This window comes from Ictalurus furcatus, chromosome 2, assembly GCF_023375685.1.
Source record: "Ictalurus furcatus strain D&B chromosome 2, Billie_1.0, whole genome shotgun sequence".
NCBI classification, from domain to species: Eukaryota; Metazoa; Chordata; class Actinopteri; order Siluriformes; family Ictaluridae; genus Ictalurus; species Ictalurus furcatus.
Window position 1 is genome coordinate 18521657 of NC_071256.1, and position 16975 is coordinate 18538631.

Sequence of the window (16975 nt, forward strand, 5' to 3'; positions counted from 1 at the left end):
CGCTGTACATCGTCTCCAAACTCCTGGCTGAAAAAAAAACAGTGGAATTCAGCCAGCAGTGTTTGAAATAGGAACTTGGTTGTGATTGCATGTTTTTGCGTGCTCAAAATAGACTCCACTAGCGACTCTCAAGAACGCCTGCTCTCGAGATGCTATTTTTTGCATCTTTGTTGCGGCGTTAGGCCAAAGAAATGGCAGCAAGCCTACCTCAAATTGGTAGTCTCCAGTTGCAAAATGTCATGTATGGTTGGACGAACAAGGGCTTTTGCGGCTTTCCCCATAGTCTTGAACAATAGAGGGCACTTGGCTGTATGCCAGTGGAGAATTGTGTATATGAACCTGGGTGGGGGGGGTGGATACTTGTAGGGGTTTTACCATCTCATAGATCACACTGAATCTTACCAGATGCATTTTGAGGTGATATACTTACCCCTAAATATCCTAAGCACTGATAAAATAGTGTGTGTGTGGCTCTCTGTGCTTGGGAAGTATTGAAATGTCAATGCCAGAGGCAGGGTTGATGGGCAGGTGTGTGAGAATCCAGCAGAATAGCGGATGAGTGTTTTTCGGCGGCCATGCTGATTTCCCTTTCGTGATCCTACATGATTGACAGGATTTACGTTTGTCATGGTGCACCGCTTAATCCATATCAGCTCTTTAATTCTAATTAAACTGCTCGGGGATGCACTTTGGCGCCTGCAGTGGCTTTGTCTCAAACCGCTTGGCTTGGAAATGAAACAGGGCTCGGTCTTACGTTGTAGAAATATGAACTGGAAAAATGGAGGGGTGCATTATTTGGTCAGAGTGTTGCAGAATGAAATAACCCTGGACATTCCTTGTCTTTTTGTGTTTGATTAGAGATATAAAGAGTATTTCTGGAAATGGAGACAGCTCCTGATTTGCAAATCCTCCTCACGGAAGTTGACGTGTCTTTGTAAATGATTCTGTTGGAAAAATCCTAAAATCATAAGGGTTAAGATGTTTAATTATAGTCAGTGTGTGTGTGACAGGAGAAAGACCCGTGCGGGGTCCGGAGAGGACGTGGCTAATCCTCTTCCCGCGCCATGTTATCCCCATGTGAGTGTGATTGATGAACTGATTCCACTTTACGTCTTCATTTGCATGAGAGAGAGATGTAGAAAGAGGGAGTAGGCGAAAGAGGGAAGAGGGGACGAGAGAGCGAGCGGGAGAGATAGAGATCAGCTGAGAGTTGCTAATGCAAGCTAATATGATAATGGGGGAAGAAGGCAGAGGCTTCTTGGCCCATGCACAGGCCTCATGCATTAACTCAGTCCACACACACACACACACGTGTGCACATATGCGCACATTTAATATGCATACACATTTGCACACATATACATACACAAGCATGTGCATACACCTAAACACACACACACAGAAAAAAACATACATGCATGCACGTGTGCACATGCGCAAACACAAACACACCTTCTCATCCGCGCACATGCACCCACACACACATTTTCGCTCTCCCTCCACCCACTCACTCAGGAACCTTCCTCGCCGAGATCAGCTCGGGTCACGTCAGAGTTAAAACACACACTTACATTAGCGCGGCACATTCCTGCACCGGGCTCATATCATTTTAAAAAAGATAAAAGCCCCCCTGTTGGGAAGTGGGTTACTTTTGGAACGGTTCGCAGCAACGCGCTACAAAACCTCCTGCATTATTAATTTGTTTACTGCGAGAGAAAGCAAGTCGATGTTCCCGCCGATAGTGCTGCTCACAAAACGTTAAAAAAAAAAAAGCGCACACACACCAGTGCTACAGCTGAAATTATCTCTTTATCACACACACACACACACACACACACACACACACTTTATAACACACTGATGTAGAGAAGGGGACTGGTGTATGTCATCACACGTCTGTCCATCATGACGCCACTGTGGGGGTGTTTCATTGTATAAGCCCCGCCTTTCAAACAGTGCATTATGTTAAATAACAGGGCATTCATGTAGGATTTGTACTATACTGTTTTTGGGGCAAGGCCACGAAATGGAGGGCACTTTCAGTAGTGCCCTATATAGTGAGCAGGTGAGTTTTTGGACTTGCTCTAGGTTTAGCACGCTACATATTAAAAGCAGAACATGAATTGCTCTGAAGTCATGGGGGCTGATTTGACGTGTGGCACACGGTGGAAATAATGAGTGTGTGTGTGTGTGTGTGTGTGAGAGAGAGAGAGAGAGAGACCACAAGGCATCAAGGGAGCGATTTGCCCTTTAAGTCGATGAACTGATGGCCAAAGTGGCACCCTGTGGGTCTGGACAGGATCCAGCTTTGTGTTGGAGAGCCTACAGGTTCTTTCTGTCTCTCTCTCCCACACACAAACACATTGAGCGAGAGGAGGTGAAGGTCGATCGAACGTCCGAGCCATGGGAAAGCGGCCGAGCCAGCAGGAGCTTGGGACGGTCTTACCTCAGCCCGTTTTCCCGGGTTTGGTCCAGGATTTTACTTTGTGTGTGTGTGTGTGTGTGTGTGTGTATGTGTGTGTGTGTGTGTGATATATGACAGGGCCACATGGTTTATGGCTTTACTAAATCAAGTGGGATGGCATGAATATCACAGGTGATCAATCTTCACACACAGACAGCTGGACTTCAGTGTCTCAGTCACAACGTTCGCGCTGACACCAGGAGGAAATACAGTTTTCAATCCTTCCACCATTATATTTCGTTTTTGTTTTTAGTTTTTTTAAACCGTTTGAGAAAGATGAAAGGTCACAGCATCCAGGTTTTCACACCTTACCCTCTTGTTTTCTGAGGGTATTTTTACTCACTGTTTTTTTTTCTTTTTAGTTAATTATCTTGTGTACTTATTTCTTTTTTCAATCTTTCATTTTTTTACTTATTTATTCACTATTTTCTGCTTCTTTGCTAAGCTAGCTTGTTGTTTTATTTGCTGTTATTTCCATATTTTGTCACTGATTTATAACCTTTTTTTAACCAAATTTTTTAACCAACTTTTTTACTTTTTCAGCCATTTGTTGTTTTGTTAACTAACCATTTTTAAATATAGTTAATTGCTTTTTATGTTTTTTGTTGTGATTAGATTAATTTTAAACTTTGGGTTACTTTTTTATTTTTAAAATGTTTTACACGTCATTTGTTTTTGTTTTTTAGATGTTTTGTGCCGTTTTCACTTTGCTTTTTTGTTTAAATCGCTTTTTTTTAGGGTTTTCTTTTTCCTGACTTAGGTAACTAGTTGATTTTTTTAAATTGTTTTTTTTAAATAATTTGTTAAGCAGTCTTTTGTCTTTTTTTAATTGTTTAATTATTTTGCATATTTTTAACTAGCTGCTGTTTGTTGTTTTGGTTTTTTTTTCTTTTGTCCCCCTAGTTGTCCACTTATCGCGTCTTGTAGTATTAAGTCTTGTAGTCAGTTTAAGTAAATATCTTAAATATTAAGTGAATAAACTTTTTTTTTAAAGAAAAGAAAAGAAAAAAAAGAAAGAGGGAGAGAGAAGAAGTGAATAGTTTTGGGGTGTGGTTCTTGTTTGCTTTTTGGATGACTAGTTACTTTTCTTGGTCTTTATTATCAAGTTATTAGATTTTTTTTATTCACTTTTTTGCTATTCGCTTTTTTCTACTATTTATTTATTTATTTAATTATCTTATTAACTTTTTTTGTATAGCAAAAAAATCCTAGTCCTAGTTGTCTTTGCCAGACCCACTCACTGCTCTCAATTTATTTTACAGCCTTGTAGTCAATTTAACTGAATATCTGGCCTTCCAAACTTTAAGAAAAAAAAAAAAAACACAATATAAAAACATCAACAACTGAAGAATGGAGAGAAAAAAGAAGAGAGAGTGAAAAAGTGAAACATTTCAGAGCATGACTCTCATTTACTTCCTCCTCTTCCTCCTCCTCCTCCTTCTCCACCCCTCACTTCCCTCCCACTTGCACTCACTCCCTCATTCACACACACACACACACACACACACACACACACACGCACACACATCCACGCACACACACACTCATCCATAATTGATGCTCGCTCGGGGCCGATGCTGCAGGGCTCAGGACTGAGGCAGTTGCTTAGTTTATGGAGGAAAAAGGGAGCAAGATGGTGGAAGAGGTATATTTTTTAATTTTTTTTTTTTGCTTAGCGAGCATATTGTGCAGAAGCTGCAGTGTGTGTGTGTGTATGAAGAGAGAGAGATACACAGCATGCACCTTGAAGAAAGACTGAGCTCCCTTCAGCTCCTCTTATCAGCAGCTGGTGGGCTTTTTTCCTCTGTGTGTGTGTGTGTGTGTGTGTGTGTGTGTGTGGCTATGATTATGGATTTCTTTAGTCATTTCAAGCTGGTTAAACCTTCTAGCGATGAGACGTCCAGAGTAGTGTCCACAAGTAGTGTGTCTTTTTTGTTTTGTTTTGTTTTGGGGTTTTTTGCAAATATTTTCTGAACTAAAAAAAATCCATGTTGAAGTACGTTTCACGTGATGGCACGCGTCGTCTGCCAGTGATTGTGGAGTGTGTTTTATGGTTCTCTGGAGTGGAGGAACGGTGAGCCCTGTGCGCTGCCACGTAAAACGGAGATCAGGCCTCCAAAATGTGGTTCTCATTAGGGAGGAGGCTGGAGCGCTGGAGCCGAGCCTGACTGTCTGCCATCTATTTTCTCCTTCCTCCTTTTTTCTCCTTCTCCACTGCTGTTCCACTCTCTTTCTTTTCCATCTCTCTCTCTCTCTCTCTCTCTCTCTCTCTCTCTCTCTCCACACACACACACACATACACACAAATGTATCTCTCATCTTTGACAATCAGGCCTAAAGAGTTTAGCACTCCTAATCGAGTGAAAGCCTAATTACAGCACCGGGCGTCTGCTCTCGCTCTCTCTCTCTCTCTCTCTCTCTCTCTCTAGCTCTCTGTCTCTCTCTCTCCATCTCCGGAGGTGTCAGTGCAGGAGGCGGTGATGGTGTTAATGGCAAACGGTGTGATGTGCACAACATCTGCAGAGAAAGCAGCGGGGAAGTTTTTTTTTTTACACGTTTGCCTTTCTATTTCCTTCAGAAAAACACTAGACATGAAAAGATGTGCTCTCTCCTTCTCTCTCTCTCTCTGTCTCTCTGGCTCTCTCTTTCTCTCTCTGTTGCTCTCTCTCTCTCTCTCTCTCTCTCTCTCTCTCTCTCTCTCTCTGTGTTTGTGCGTGCACCTAAGTGGATAATCCTGATCGAATGAGAAAGCTCCTCATGAAATAAAAGTCACATTGTGTGTGTGTGTGTGTGTGTGTGTGTGTGTGTGTGTGTCTGGTGCCCGAACGCACTTGTTTGTTTGTTTGCAGTGTCATGTAATTTGATTCATAATTTGATCTGGCAGCGTTTGGAAGTCTGAGTGTTGAGAGAACTGTTTATATATTTAACTCTAACAATTTTAACCAAGAACTAAAAATGATAAATGGAATTTGTCACAAAAATTCGTTTTGACCAAATGAAGGCATTGGTATCGAAACAAACAAAAAAAGGTGACATCAGATCTTACAAGAACAGACAAGGATTTCTCAAAGTTAAGCGTAGATTAGACATTTTTCCCTCAATTTTTTTTTATAACAAAAAAGTAAAATCAGATGTTCACGCTTGACGTAAAAGGCATCATCAAAATTTCAAGACTTTGCAAAATCTTTTGTCTTTTTTTTTTTCAAAAACTTTGTTTTTTTTCTAAAACTTTTTGTCTGTCCTCTTATTTAAAAAGAAGTCTTTTTGCATGTATGTTTTAGGATACGGTGTCAAAAGTTGTCAAGAATTCCTGTTAAAAATCACAACAAAAACCCTTAAATAATAATGAAATAATTGCACTCAGTGGAACAAGTGAAAATCTAATATTTTCATTGTTATTATTTATTGTAAAGGAAGGAAAATAATAATTATACAATAAGAAAAAATTTTAAATCCCTTTTCTACACATTTTATTAATTCCCAATGGCTTTTACATAAAATATTAGCACCCCTTTTCCACACTTTCACACCTTTTCCTCATTTTCTTGTGTCAGACCTTCACTTTCAGGAAAGAAAACTCATTTTAACTAAGTGTTTTACATTTATTAATAAATCTGAAAAAATATATATATATAATAATAATAATAATAATAATAATAATAATAATAATAATAAACGTTTTGCACAGGTATTTCGACACTTTATGGGTTTAATGCAAAAAGTTCAACACATCTGGATGCCAATAAAAAAGTGAAGTTATATAATTTTTTTCGGATTTTGTCTAATTTCTTTCTCTCTCTGTGTGTGTATGTGTGTGTGTTATTGCAGGGTAATCAAGACGCCCCCGCCCCACCGGAGCCCATGGCCCAGCCATACCCCTCCGCCCAGTTCGCCCCCCCTCAGAATGGCCTGCCCACTGAGTACCCGGCGTCTCACCCTCACCCCGCCCCTGAGTACCCCGGCACGAGCGCCGTACCCGAGCACACGCTGAACATGTATCCTGCAGCGCACACACACAGCGAGCCCAGCGCCGACTCCAGCGCACACACTGTCTCCGGCACAGCTACGGTAAGAAGAGGCAGGGGACACGCCCCAGACATGCCCTGAACACACCCTGAACACGCCCACCCTCCACAAGCACCTTCTCTCTGTATGTTGCTCCAATATTTTCAGGTACAGAATAAAAAGTCCTATCTGAGCTGAGTCGAGTCAAAAGTCCTGGGGGCAGAGTGTGTTTCAGGCTGGACATGCCCGGGCATGTCAAAGACATGCCCTAGACACGGCCTGAACACTCTCAACCTCATCAAGAGTGCTTACTTTTTATATTGCTCCAGTACTTTCAAGTAGCTTTTGCTGCAAAACAAAAAGTCCAGGAGGTGGAGTCAGACCTGCTCCAGCTCCTCCTATCCGGGTAAAGTCCAGGATGGAGTTTGTTTCAGGCTGGACACTCCCTGAACACGCCCACCCCCTCAAGCGTCCCCTCTCTGTTTCTTCAGTTTCTTTCTATTCCGTTGTCTCTTTCTGTCTGTCTGTCTGTCTGTCTGTTTGCTTCTTTGCATTACTTTATCTTTCTTTCTTTCTCTCTTTCTGTCTCTCAGTCTCTGTCTGTCTTTCTGTCTGACTCACTGAGTCTGTGTCTGTATTTCTATCCATTTGTCTCTCACTGTCTGTCTTTCTATTCCTTTCTTTCTGTTTTTATGGTAGTGTCTCTCTGTCTCTCTCTCTCTCTCTCTCTGTCTCTCTCTCTCTACCTGTGTCTGCCTTTCTTGTCCATCAGTCTTTCTCTCTCCTTAACTGTCTTTCTGTTTATATTTTCTGTCTCTTTCTCTCTTTTTATTTCTGTGTGAATCTGTCTATCTTTCTGTCCTTTCGAAATTGTGTATTTCTGTATATTTGTTTTCTCTCTGAGTTTCTCTCTCTCTCTATATCTCCCTCCTCTTTCTCATTATACATCTTTCTGTCTGTCACTCTATCTGTCTGTCAGTTTGTCTCTCTGTCTGCATTGATTTATTTTTATTTTGCTCTCTCTCTCTCTGCATGTTTTTTTTTATTTTTATCTCTGTCTCTCTCGCTCTGTGTGTGTATCACAACCCTTCTTTATTTTTTTCTCTGTCTATCTGTCTCATTCTGCCCTTATCTTTAACTTTTTGTGTCGCTATCTGTTTTTCTGTCTCTCACTGACTCACTATGTCAGTCTTTCAGTGTATTTGCCACCCTCTGTCTGGCTCTCTGTCTGTCTCGCTGTCTGTTTCTCTCTAGATCTGTTTTTCTCTGGTCCTTCGTCTGTCTCTCTCTCTCTTTATCTCTTTCTCTCACTCATTCTGTCTGTCATTTTTTCTGTCTTTCACTCTCTGTCTCTCATTGTATTTCTACTTCTTCTCGGTCTGTCCATCTCTGTCTCTCTCTCTCTCTCTCTCTCTGTATCTTTTTCTTTTGGTTTGTCTCAGAATTCTGGCTGTCTTTTTGTTAGTCAGTCCCTCACTGTCTATCTTTCTATACCGCTATCTGTCTGTCTCTTTCCATCTGTCTTTCACTGTCTATTGTTTCTATTCATCTGTCTGTATCTTTCTGTCTATCTCTCACTGTCTGTTTTTCAATTCATCTGTCTGCCTCTTTGGATCTGTCTCTCACTGTCCATCTTTCTGTTCCTCCCTCTGTCTCTTTCTGTCTCTCTTTCTCACTATTTTTCTATTCCTCTATCTTTTTGTACTGTTTGTTTTTGTCTTCCTCTGTCTGTCTGTCTCTCATTGTCCATCTTTCTTATTCTTTTTTCTCTACTTTTTCTTGGTTTCCCTCTTTCCTTCCTTTTTTCCTTTTTCTTTCTTTCTCTTTCTTTCTTTTCCGCTGCTTCTTTCTTTTCCTCATATATAACAAAAATAACAACAGGAAAATAAAGACTCACACACTGCACGCATTTTGACAGTTGTTCTGGGTTTGGAGTAAAGTGAACGCTCTGCACGTTTTATTTTTATCTGAACTGTTCCTTTAAAGCTCAATTAGTAGAAAAAGTAGTTTCCTGAAGGACCTTCAAACTTTTTTTTAGATTTTATTCCAGAAAGGAAAATGTGATTGCTTTGCAGATGTGGCGCCAGATGTTCTTACGTCTTCTACCTTTCGCATTTTTTCGTAGCGACAGAAAGAAAAGGAGCAAAAGCACATCTGGAAAAGCCATTATACCCACCCCCTTTCTCTCGCTCTCTCGCTCTCTCTCTCTCTCAGGCTCTGCAGGGTTCTAGTGAGAACTGCAGCACCGTCTAAAGCGATGACCTCATCCCGAGTTGTTTAGAGAGCGATGTCATTCCTCACTCGCATTCCTTCCTTCAGTCCTCTACAGAAACACAAATCTGCGCTCTCTATCTCTCTCTTTCCCCCTCTCTCTCTCCATTTGCTTAGTTTGTTTCTTTGTGTGAACACATTATACAGTGCCCTCCACTAATATTGGCACCCTTGGTAAATATGAGCAAAAACGGCTGTGAAAATTGTCTTCGTTGTTTAACCTTTTGATCTTTTGTTTAAAAAATTTACAAAAAAACTCTGCTGTCATGGATATCAAACAATTGCAAAAACAACACAGGTTTATAAAAAATATTTCTTTCTTAAATATAGGTGTGCAACAATTCTTAGTCAATCCTTTTTAGTCAATACTTCGTGCTACCTCCCTGTGCAAGATAACAGCTCTGAGTCTTCTCCTATAATGCCTGATGAGGTTGGAGAATACATGGCAAGGGATCTGAGACTCCTGAGACTGAGAGCTGGGATTCCTCCATACAGAATCTCTCCAGATCCTTCAAATTTCGAGGTCCATGCTGGTGGACTCTCCTCTTCAGTTCACCACACAGGTATTCTATGGGTTTCAAGTCAGGGGACTGGGATGGCCATGGCAGGACCTTGATTTTGTGGTCAGTAAACCCTTTTAGTGTTGATTTTGATCTATGTTTTGGATCATTGTCCTGCTGGAAGATCCAACCACAGCCCATTTTAAGCTTTCTGGCAGAAGCAGTCAGGTTTTCATTTAATATCTATTGATATTCGATAGAGTCCATGATGCCATGTATCCTAACAAAATGTCACCTCCATATTTAACCGTGGGCATGAGGTACTTTTCCATATAGCTACCTCCCTGTGTGCACCAAAACCACCTCTGGTGTTTATTGCCAAAAAGCTCTATTTTGGTTTCATCTGACCATAGAACCCGATCCCATTTGAACTTCCAGTAGTGTCTGGCAAACTGAAGACTGAGTTCTTGAGTTGGTTTTTGGAGAGTAGATGCTTTTTTCTTGAAACCCTTCCAAACAACTTGTGGTGATTTAGGTGACCTTGGATTGTAGTTTTGGAGACTTTCAGACCCCAAGACACAACTAACTTCTGCAATTCTCCATCTGTGATCCTTGGAGATTTTTTGGCCACTTGAACCGTCCTCTTCACAGTGTGTTGAGACAATATAGACACACGTCCAATTCCAGGTTGATTCATAACATTCCCAGTTGACTGGAACTTCTTAATTATCACTGTGATGGTGGAAATGGGCATTTACAATGCTTGTGCTATTTTCTTATAGCCACTTCCCATTTTGTGAAGCTCAACAACCTTTGGCCACACATCACAGATATATTCCTTGGTCTTACCCATTGTTATGAATGACTAAGGGAATTTGGCTGATGTGTTACCTCATATTTATACCCCTGTGAAACAGGAAGTCATGGTTGAATAATTTCCTGTTCCTAGTTACCCAGGTGTATTAAATCATATATTTTCTCATATGAATTCATAGGGGTGCCAGTATATATATTATATATATATAAAATTTATTTATTTGTATTTTTTTTAATAAACCTGTGTTATGTTTGCAATTGTTTGATATCCATTAGAGCTGAGTATTTTTGTCAATTTTTTTGAGACAATTTGTCACAGCCATCTTTGCTCATATTTACCAAGGGTGCCAATATTAGTGGAAGGCATTATACGTGTTTTTAGCTTTATTTATTTAATGTGTGTTATTACTGAGTGAAAGCGTTTCTTTCTTTCTTTCTTTCTTTCTTTCTTACTTTCCTTACTTTCTGTTGTTCTTTTCTTTCTTTCTTTCTTTCTTTCTTTCTATGCCTCTTAGAGAACATGAGACTGCTTTTCTTTCTTTTTTCCTTAATTTCTTTCTTTTGTTTGTTTCTTTGTTGCTTCCTTTTCTTCTTCCTTTCTTTCTGTCTTGCTTTGCCTGGTAGAGTACATTAGTCTGCTTTTCTTTCTTTCTTTCTTTCCTTCTTTCTTTCTTCCTTCTTTCTTTCTTGCTTTTCATGTTAGCATCACAAACCACAAAGCGTAAACTCCTCTGGAAAAACTACAGCTGTACCTCTGACTATTACGGCTGGGTCTCAGGTGGTAGAGCGGGTTGTCCACTAATCGTAGTGTAGGCGGTTCGATTCCCGGTCCACATGACTCCACATGCCGAAGTGTCCTCGGGCAAGACACTGAACCCCAAGTTGTTCCTGATGACAAGTTAGCACCTTCATGGCAGCTCTGTTACCACTGTTGTTTGTGTGTGTGTTTGTGTGAATATGTGAATGAGAACCAGTGTAAAGCACTTTGTTGAACTGCTAAGGTTAAAAATCGCTATGTAAGTACAGACCATTTACCATTTATTACAAAGCACTGACACTAGAGACCCCCTCCATAAATGTTACAGAAAACATCACCATATCAACTTTTTGTTTTTTAGTCCACTGAGCTGAGCTGTTACTATAGCAACAATGATATATTAGAACGAGCGTGTGAATATAAAAACGTGTGATTGAGGTTACAGTCTGAACTACTGTCAGAGCTGCTGTTATAGAAAATGAATCAACAGCTTCTGATCTTGGTTCGGGAGAGTTACAGCGTGCAGACGTGTTCGATACGTGATGACACGACTGACGTACTCACACTTTTACGTGTCCAGTAAGCAGCCCTACATACTACCTCACTTTATCCATGCTTCACTGGCCTGTTTCTCTGCCCTCTGTTTGTGTGTCTGTGTGTCTGTGTGTGTGTGTGTGTGTGTGTGTGTGTGTATGTGTATGTGTGCTGTCTCACTCGGTTGGCTTTCCTCCGTTCATCCTCGTCCTGGGAGAGCGAGAGTCGTGTTTCCTGTCAAGCGCAGAAGACACACACCTGCAGCGTGAGAGAGCGAAGTGTGAAACAGAGAAACATGTCAGATCACTTACTCCCACATTACACCATGACCTCACAAAACGCTGCGCTCTGATTGGCTGCCTGCTGATGTCCCTTATTTTCCTTATATCAGGACACTTTACATTCATTTATAAATTAAATTAATAAGAAGATTCTCTCTCTGATTAATTACATCAGTTATGTTTTCTTTCTTTCTTTTAGTCTTTCTGTTGAATTTTCTTTCTTTCTTCCTTTCTTTTTTCTCCATTCCTTTTTCTTTCTTTTTCCTTCTTTCCTTCCCTTCTTTCTTACTTGCATGTTTCATTTATTTTTTGTTTTCTTTTCTTTATTTTTTCTTCCTTCTTTTTTTCTTCCATTTTTTATGTCTGTCTGTCTTTTTTTCTAGGTTTTCTTATTACATTCCTTTCTTATTTCTACTTCTTCTTTCTTGCATGTTTGCTTCCTTTTTTGTTTTTATTTTTCTGTAATTCCTTCCTTCTTTTCTTCAATTACTTCATTTGTTCCTTTCTTGTTTCTTTCTTACTTACTTTTTCTTTCTTTCTTGCATGTTTGCTTTCTTTTTTGTTTTTCTTTTTTATTCATTCCTTCCTTCCTTTCTTTTTCTCTACTTCTTTCTTTCATTCTTGTTTTCCTTCCATCATTCCTTTCATTTTTCTTTCTTTCTTTCTTGATTTCCTTCCCTTCCTTCCTTTTTGCTTCCTTCTATGCTCCTTCCTTCATTTTTTCTTCCTTGCATTCTTTCATTCTTTCCTTCTGTTAACTGTGTTTGTGTGAGACAGTGTTATATGTTGATCACTCGAACTCACTTTTCTGTGACTCTTTTATTTGTTAATAGATGAGTGTTTTGAAGTGAACTAAAGCGAGTGTATGAAAGCAAGAGCATGTTTCTCTCTCTCTCTCTCTGTCTCTCTCTCTCTCACGTTTGTTTATTTTCCTGTTTGAAGCGGTGAGTGTGTGCCAGCGGGGAGACGAGCACTACGCAGATGGCATGCGGCACCGAGTGTCAGCTGTTAGCGTGCTGCATCCTCGCACAGTGTGTTTTAACTTGGCACTCAGCCCGGGATTGTGTAGAAACAGAGGAACGACAGAATATTCTTATCGTTTAACTCGACTGAAGGAGCTGGAGCTGCAGTGCTGGCTGTGTTTCTGCTCTTTTGCACCATTTTTTATACTCATTATGGAGAGGCTGAAATGTTTATTTAATCCCAGTGAGTTGTGGATCTGCTGGTGGAATATTTCCGCTAACAGACATGACGTCTTCCAGCTCGGGTCCTGCTGCAGGCATCTACAGAAATATCCAGTGTAATGTAAAGAATAATGGCCTCAGCTACAGGCAGGTCCTGTGGATGGTGCTGATGATGCTGATGGTACTGATGGACGCTGATAGTACTGATGGACTTGGATAGTACTGATAATGCTGAAGGTGCTGATGGTGCGGATGGACACTGATAGTGCTGATGGACACTGATGATGCTGATGGACACTGATGATGCTGATGGTGCTGAAGGACAATGATGGTGCTGATGAACACTGATGATGCTGATGGACACTGATGATGCTGATGGTGCTGAAGGACACTAATGATGCTGATGGACACTGATGATGCTGATGGACACTGATGATGCTGATGGTGCTGATGGACACTGATGGTGCTGATGATGCTGATCGACACTGATGGTGCTGATGGTGCTGATGGACACTGATGGTACTGATGATGCTGATGGACACTGATGGTGCTGATAGACACTGATGGTGCTGATAATGCTGATGGTGCTGATGGACACTGATGGTGCTGATAATGCTGATGGTGCTGATGGTACTGGTGATACTGATGGACACTGATGGTGCTGATGATGCTGACGGGATTGATGATGCTGATGGACACTGATGGCACTGATGGTGCTGATGGACACTGATGGCACTGATGATGCTGATGGTGCTGATGGACACTGATTATGTGATGGACACTGATGGTGTGATGGGCACTGATGGTGTGATGGGCACTGATGCTGCTGATGGACATTGATGGTGCTGATAATGCTGATGGTGCTGATGGACACTGATGGTGCTGATGATGCTGATGGACACTGATGGTGCTGATGGACACTGATGGTGCTTATGGACACTGATGGTGTTGATGGACACTGATGATGCTGATGGTGCTGATGATGCTGATGGACACTGATGGTATTGGTGATGCTGATGGACAATGATGATGCTGATGGTGCTTATGATGCTGATGGACACTGATGGTGGTGATGATGCTGATGGACACTAATGGTGCTAATGATGCTGATGGACACTGATGATGCTGATGGTGCTGATGATGCTCATGGACACTGATGGTGCTGATGATGCTGATGGACACTTATGGTGCTGATGGACACTGATGATGCTGATGGTGCTGATGGACACTGATGGTACTGATGATGCTGATGGTACTGATGATGCTGATGGACACTGATGGTACTGGTGATGCTGATGGACACTGATGGTGCTGATGGACGCTGATGGTACTGATGATGCTGATGGACACTGATGGTACTGATGATGCTGATGGACACTGATGGTACTGATGATGCTGATGGACACTGATGGCACTGATGATGCTGCTGGACACTGATTGTGCTGATGGTGCTGATTGCGCTGATTGTGCTGATGGCACTGATGATGCTGATGGTCACTGATGGTGCTGATTGTGCTGATTGTGCTGATGGACACTGATGATGCTGATGGACACTGATGGTGTTGCTGGACACTGATGGTACTGATGATGCTGATGGACACTGATGGCACTGATGATGCTGATGGACACTGATGGTGCTGATTGTGCTGATGGACACTGATGATGCTGATGGACACTGATGATGCTGATGGTGCTGATGGATACTGATGGTGCTGATGGACACTGATGATGCTGATGGTGCTGATGGACACTGATGATGCTGATGGACACTGATGGTGCTGATGGACACTGATGGTACTGATGATGCTGATGGACATTGATGATGCTGATAGACACTGATGGTGCTGATAATGCTGATGGTGCTGATAATGCTGATGGTGCTGATGGACACTGATGGTGCTGATAGACACTGATGGTGCTGATAATGCTGATGGTGCTGATGGACGCTGATGGTGCTGATGGACACTGATGGTGCTGATGATGCTGATGGACACTGATGGTACTGGTGATGCTGATGGACACTGATGGTGCTGATGATGCTGACGGGATCGATGATGCTTATGGACACTGATGGCACTGATGATGCTGATGGTGCTGATGGACACTGATTATGCTGATGGTGTGATGGACACTGATGATGTGATGGACACTGATGGTGTGATAGGCACTGATGCTACTGATGGACATTGATGGTGCTGATAATGCTGATGGTGCTGATGGACACTGATGTTGCTGATGATGCTGATGGATGCTGATGGTGCTGATGGACACTGATGGTGCTTATGGACACTGATGGTGTTGATGGACACTGATGATGCTGATGGTGCTGATGATGCTGATGGACACTGGTGGTGCTGATGATGCTGATGGACACTGATGGTATTGGTGATGCTGATGGACAGTGATGATGCTGATGGTGCTTATGATGCTGATGGACACTGATGGTGGTGATGATGCTGATGATGCTGATGGACACTAATGGTGCTAATGATGCTGATGGACACTGATGATGCTGATGGTGCTGATGATGCTCATGGACACTGATGGTGCTGATGATGCTGATGGACACTGATGATGCTGATGGTGCTGATGGACACTGATGGTACTGATGATGCTGATGGTGCTGATGGTACTGATGATGCTGATGGACACTGATGGTATTGGTGATGCTGATGGACACTGATGGTGCTGAAGGACACTGATGGTACTGATGATGCTGATGGACACTGATGGTACTGATGATGCTGATGGACACTGATGGCACTGATGATGCTGCTGGACACTGATGGTGCTGATTGTGCTGATGGACACTTATGGCACTGATGATGCTGTTGGTGCTGATGGTCACTGATGGTGCTGATTGTGCTGATGGACACTGATGATGCTGATGGACACTGATGGTGCTGCTGGACACTGATGGTACTGATGATGCTGATGGACACTGATGGCACTGATGGTGCTGATGGACACTGATGGTGCTGATTGTGCTGATGGTGCTGATGGACACTGATGATGCTGATGGACACTGATGGTGCTGATGGACACTGATAGTACTGATGATGCTGATGGACACTGATGGCACTGATGATGCTGATGGTGCTGATGGACACTGATGGTGCTGATTGTGCTGATGGTGCTGATGGACACTGTTAATGCTGATGGACACTGATGGTGCTGATTGTGCTGATGGTGCTGATGGACACTGATAATGCTGTTGGACACTGATGGTGCTGATGGACACTGATGGTACTGATGATGCTGATGGACACTGATGGTGCTGATTGTGCTGATGGTACTGATGATGCTGATGGCACTGATGGTGCTGATTGTGCTGATGGTGCTGATTGTGCTGATGGACACTGATGATGCTGATGATGCTGATGGACACTGATGATGAGACTACACATGCGCTTTCTCACTAACATGACAAGCTGTGGGTTTTTTATCCCTTAAAAACAGAGACAAAGAGAGAGGCTGGTGAGGGAGTGACTGTTTATAGCTGCTTTAACGGAGACATTGTTTTGCAGAACTTTGCATTGTAACTATAAGTGGATAAAAGGCATTATGTGTCGTTTTTCATTAAATGAAATAGGTAACAGTTGGCAAACAAGAAAAAGAAAGAAGGACCTCCCATTCTCCATTTCCAGACAACTCCATCTGTCTATTTTTATGTCTGTTTCTCTCTCTACATCTCCATCTCTCTCTTTATGTCCATCTCTCGCTCCACACTTCCATTACTCTCTACACAACCATCTCTCTCTACACCTCCAGCTCTCTCTTTATGTCCATCTCTATATATACCTCCATCTCTCTCGACACCTCCATCTCTCTCTTTACATCCATCTCTCTACACACATCCATCTCTCTATACCTCCATCTCTCTTTCTTTATGTCCATCTCTCTCTCCACACCTCCATCTCTCTCTCCACACCTCTATTTCTCTCTCTACACATCCATCACTCTCTTCAAACCTCCATTTTTCTCTCTACACATGCATCTCTCTCCACGCCTCTGTCACTCTTTCTACACCTCTGTCTCTCTCTCCACACCTCAATCTCTCTCTACACCTCCATCTCTCTCTTTATGTCCATCTCTCTCTATACCTCCATCTCTCTTTATGTAAATCTCTCTCCAGACCTCCATCTCTCTCTATACCTCCATCT

At 42.0% G+C, this 16975-nt stretch overlaps 1 protein-coding gene across 4 annotated transcripts in view; it reads left to right on the top strand.

The window, feature by feature from the left end:
• The first annotated feature begins 1736 nt into the window (after nt 1-1736).
• The window catches only part of rbfox1 (RNA binding fox-1 homolog 1), a 60638-nt gene continuing 45399 nt past the window's right edge, over nt 1737-16975 (top strand). For 3 of the 4 annotated variants that reach the window (XM_053651884.1, XM_053651875.1, XM_053651893.1), the window contains exon 1: nt 6293-6532. In XM_053651884.1, the coding sequence (XP_053507859.1) occupies nt 6326-6532 (207 nt within the window). In that variant the 5' untranslated portion in view covers nt 6293-6325. Of the gene's footprint in view, nt 4110-6292; nt 6533-16975 lie in introns of those variants that run through there. The other variant, XM_053651866.1, reaches the window with a different exon arrangement.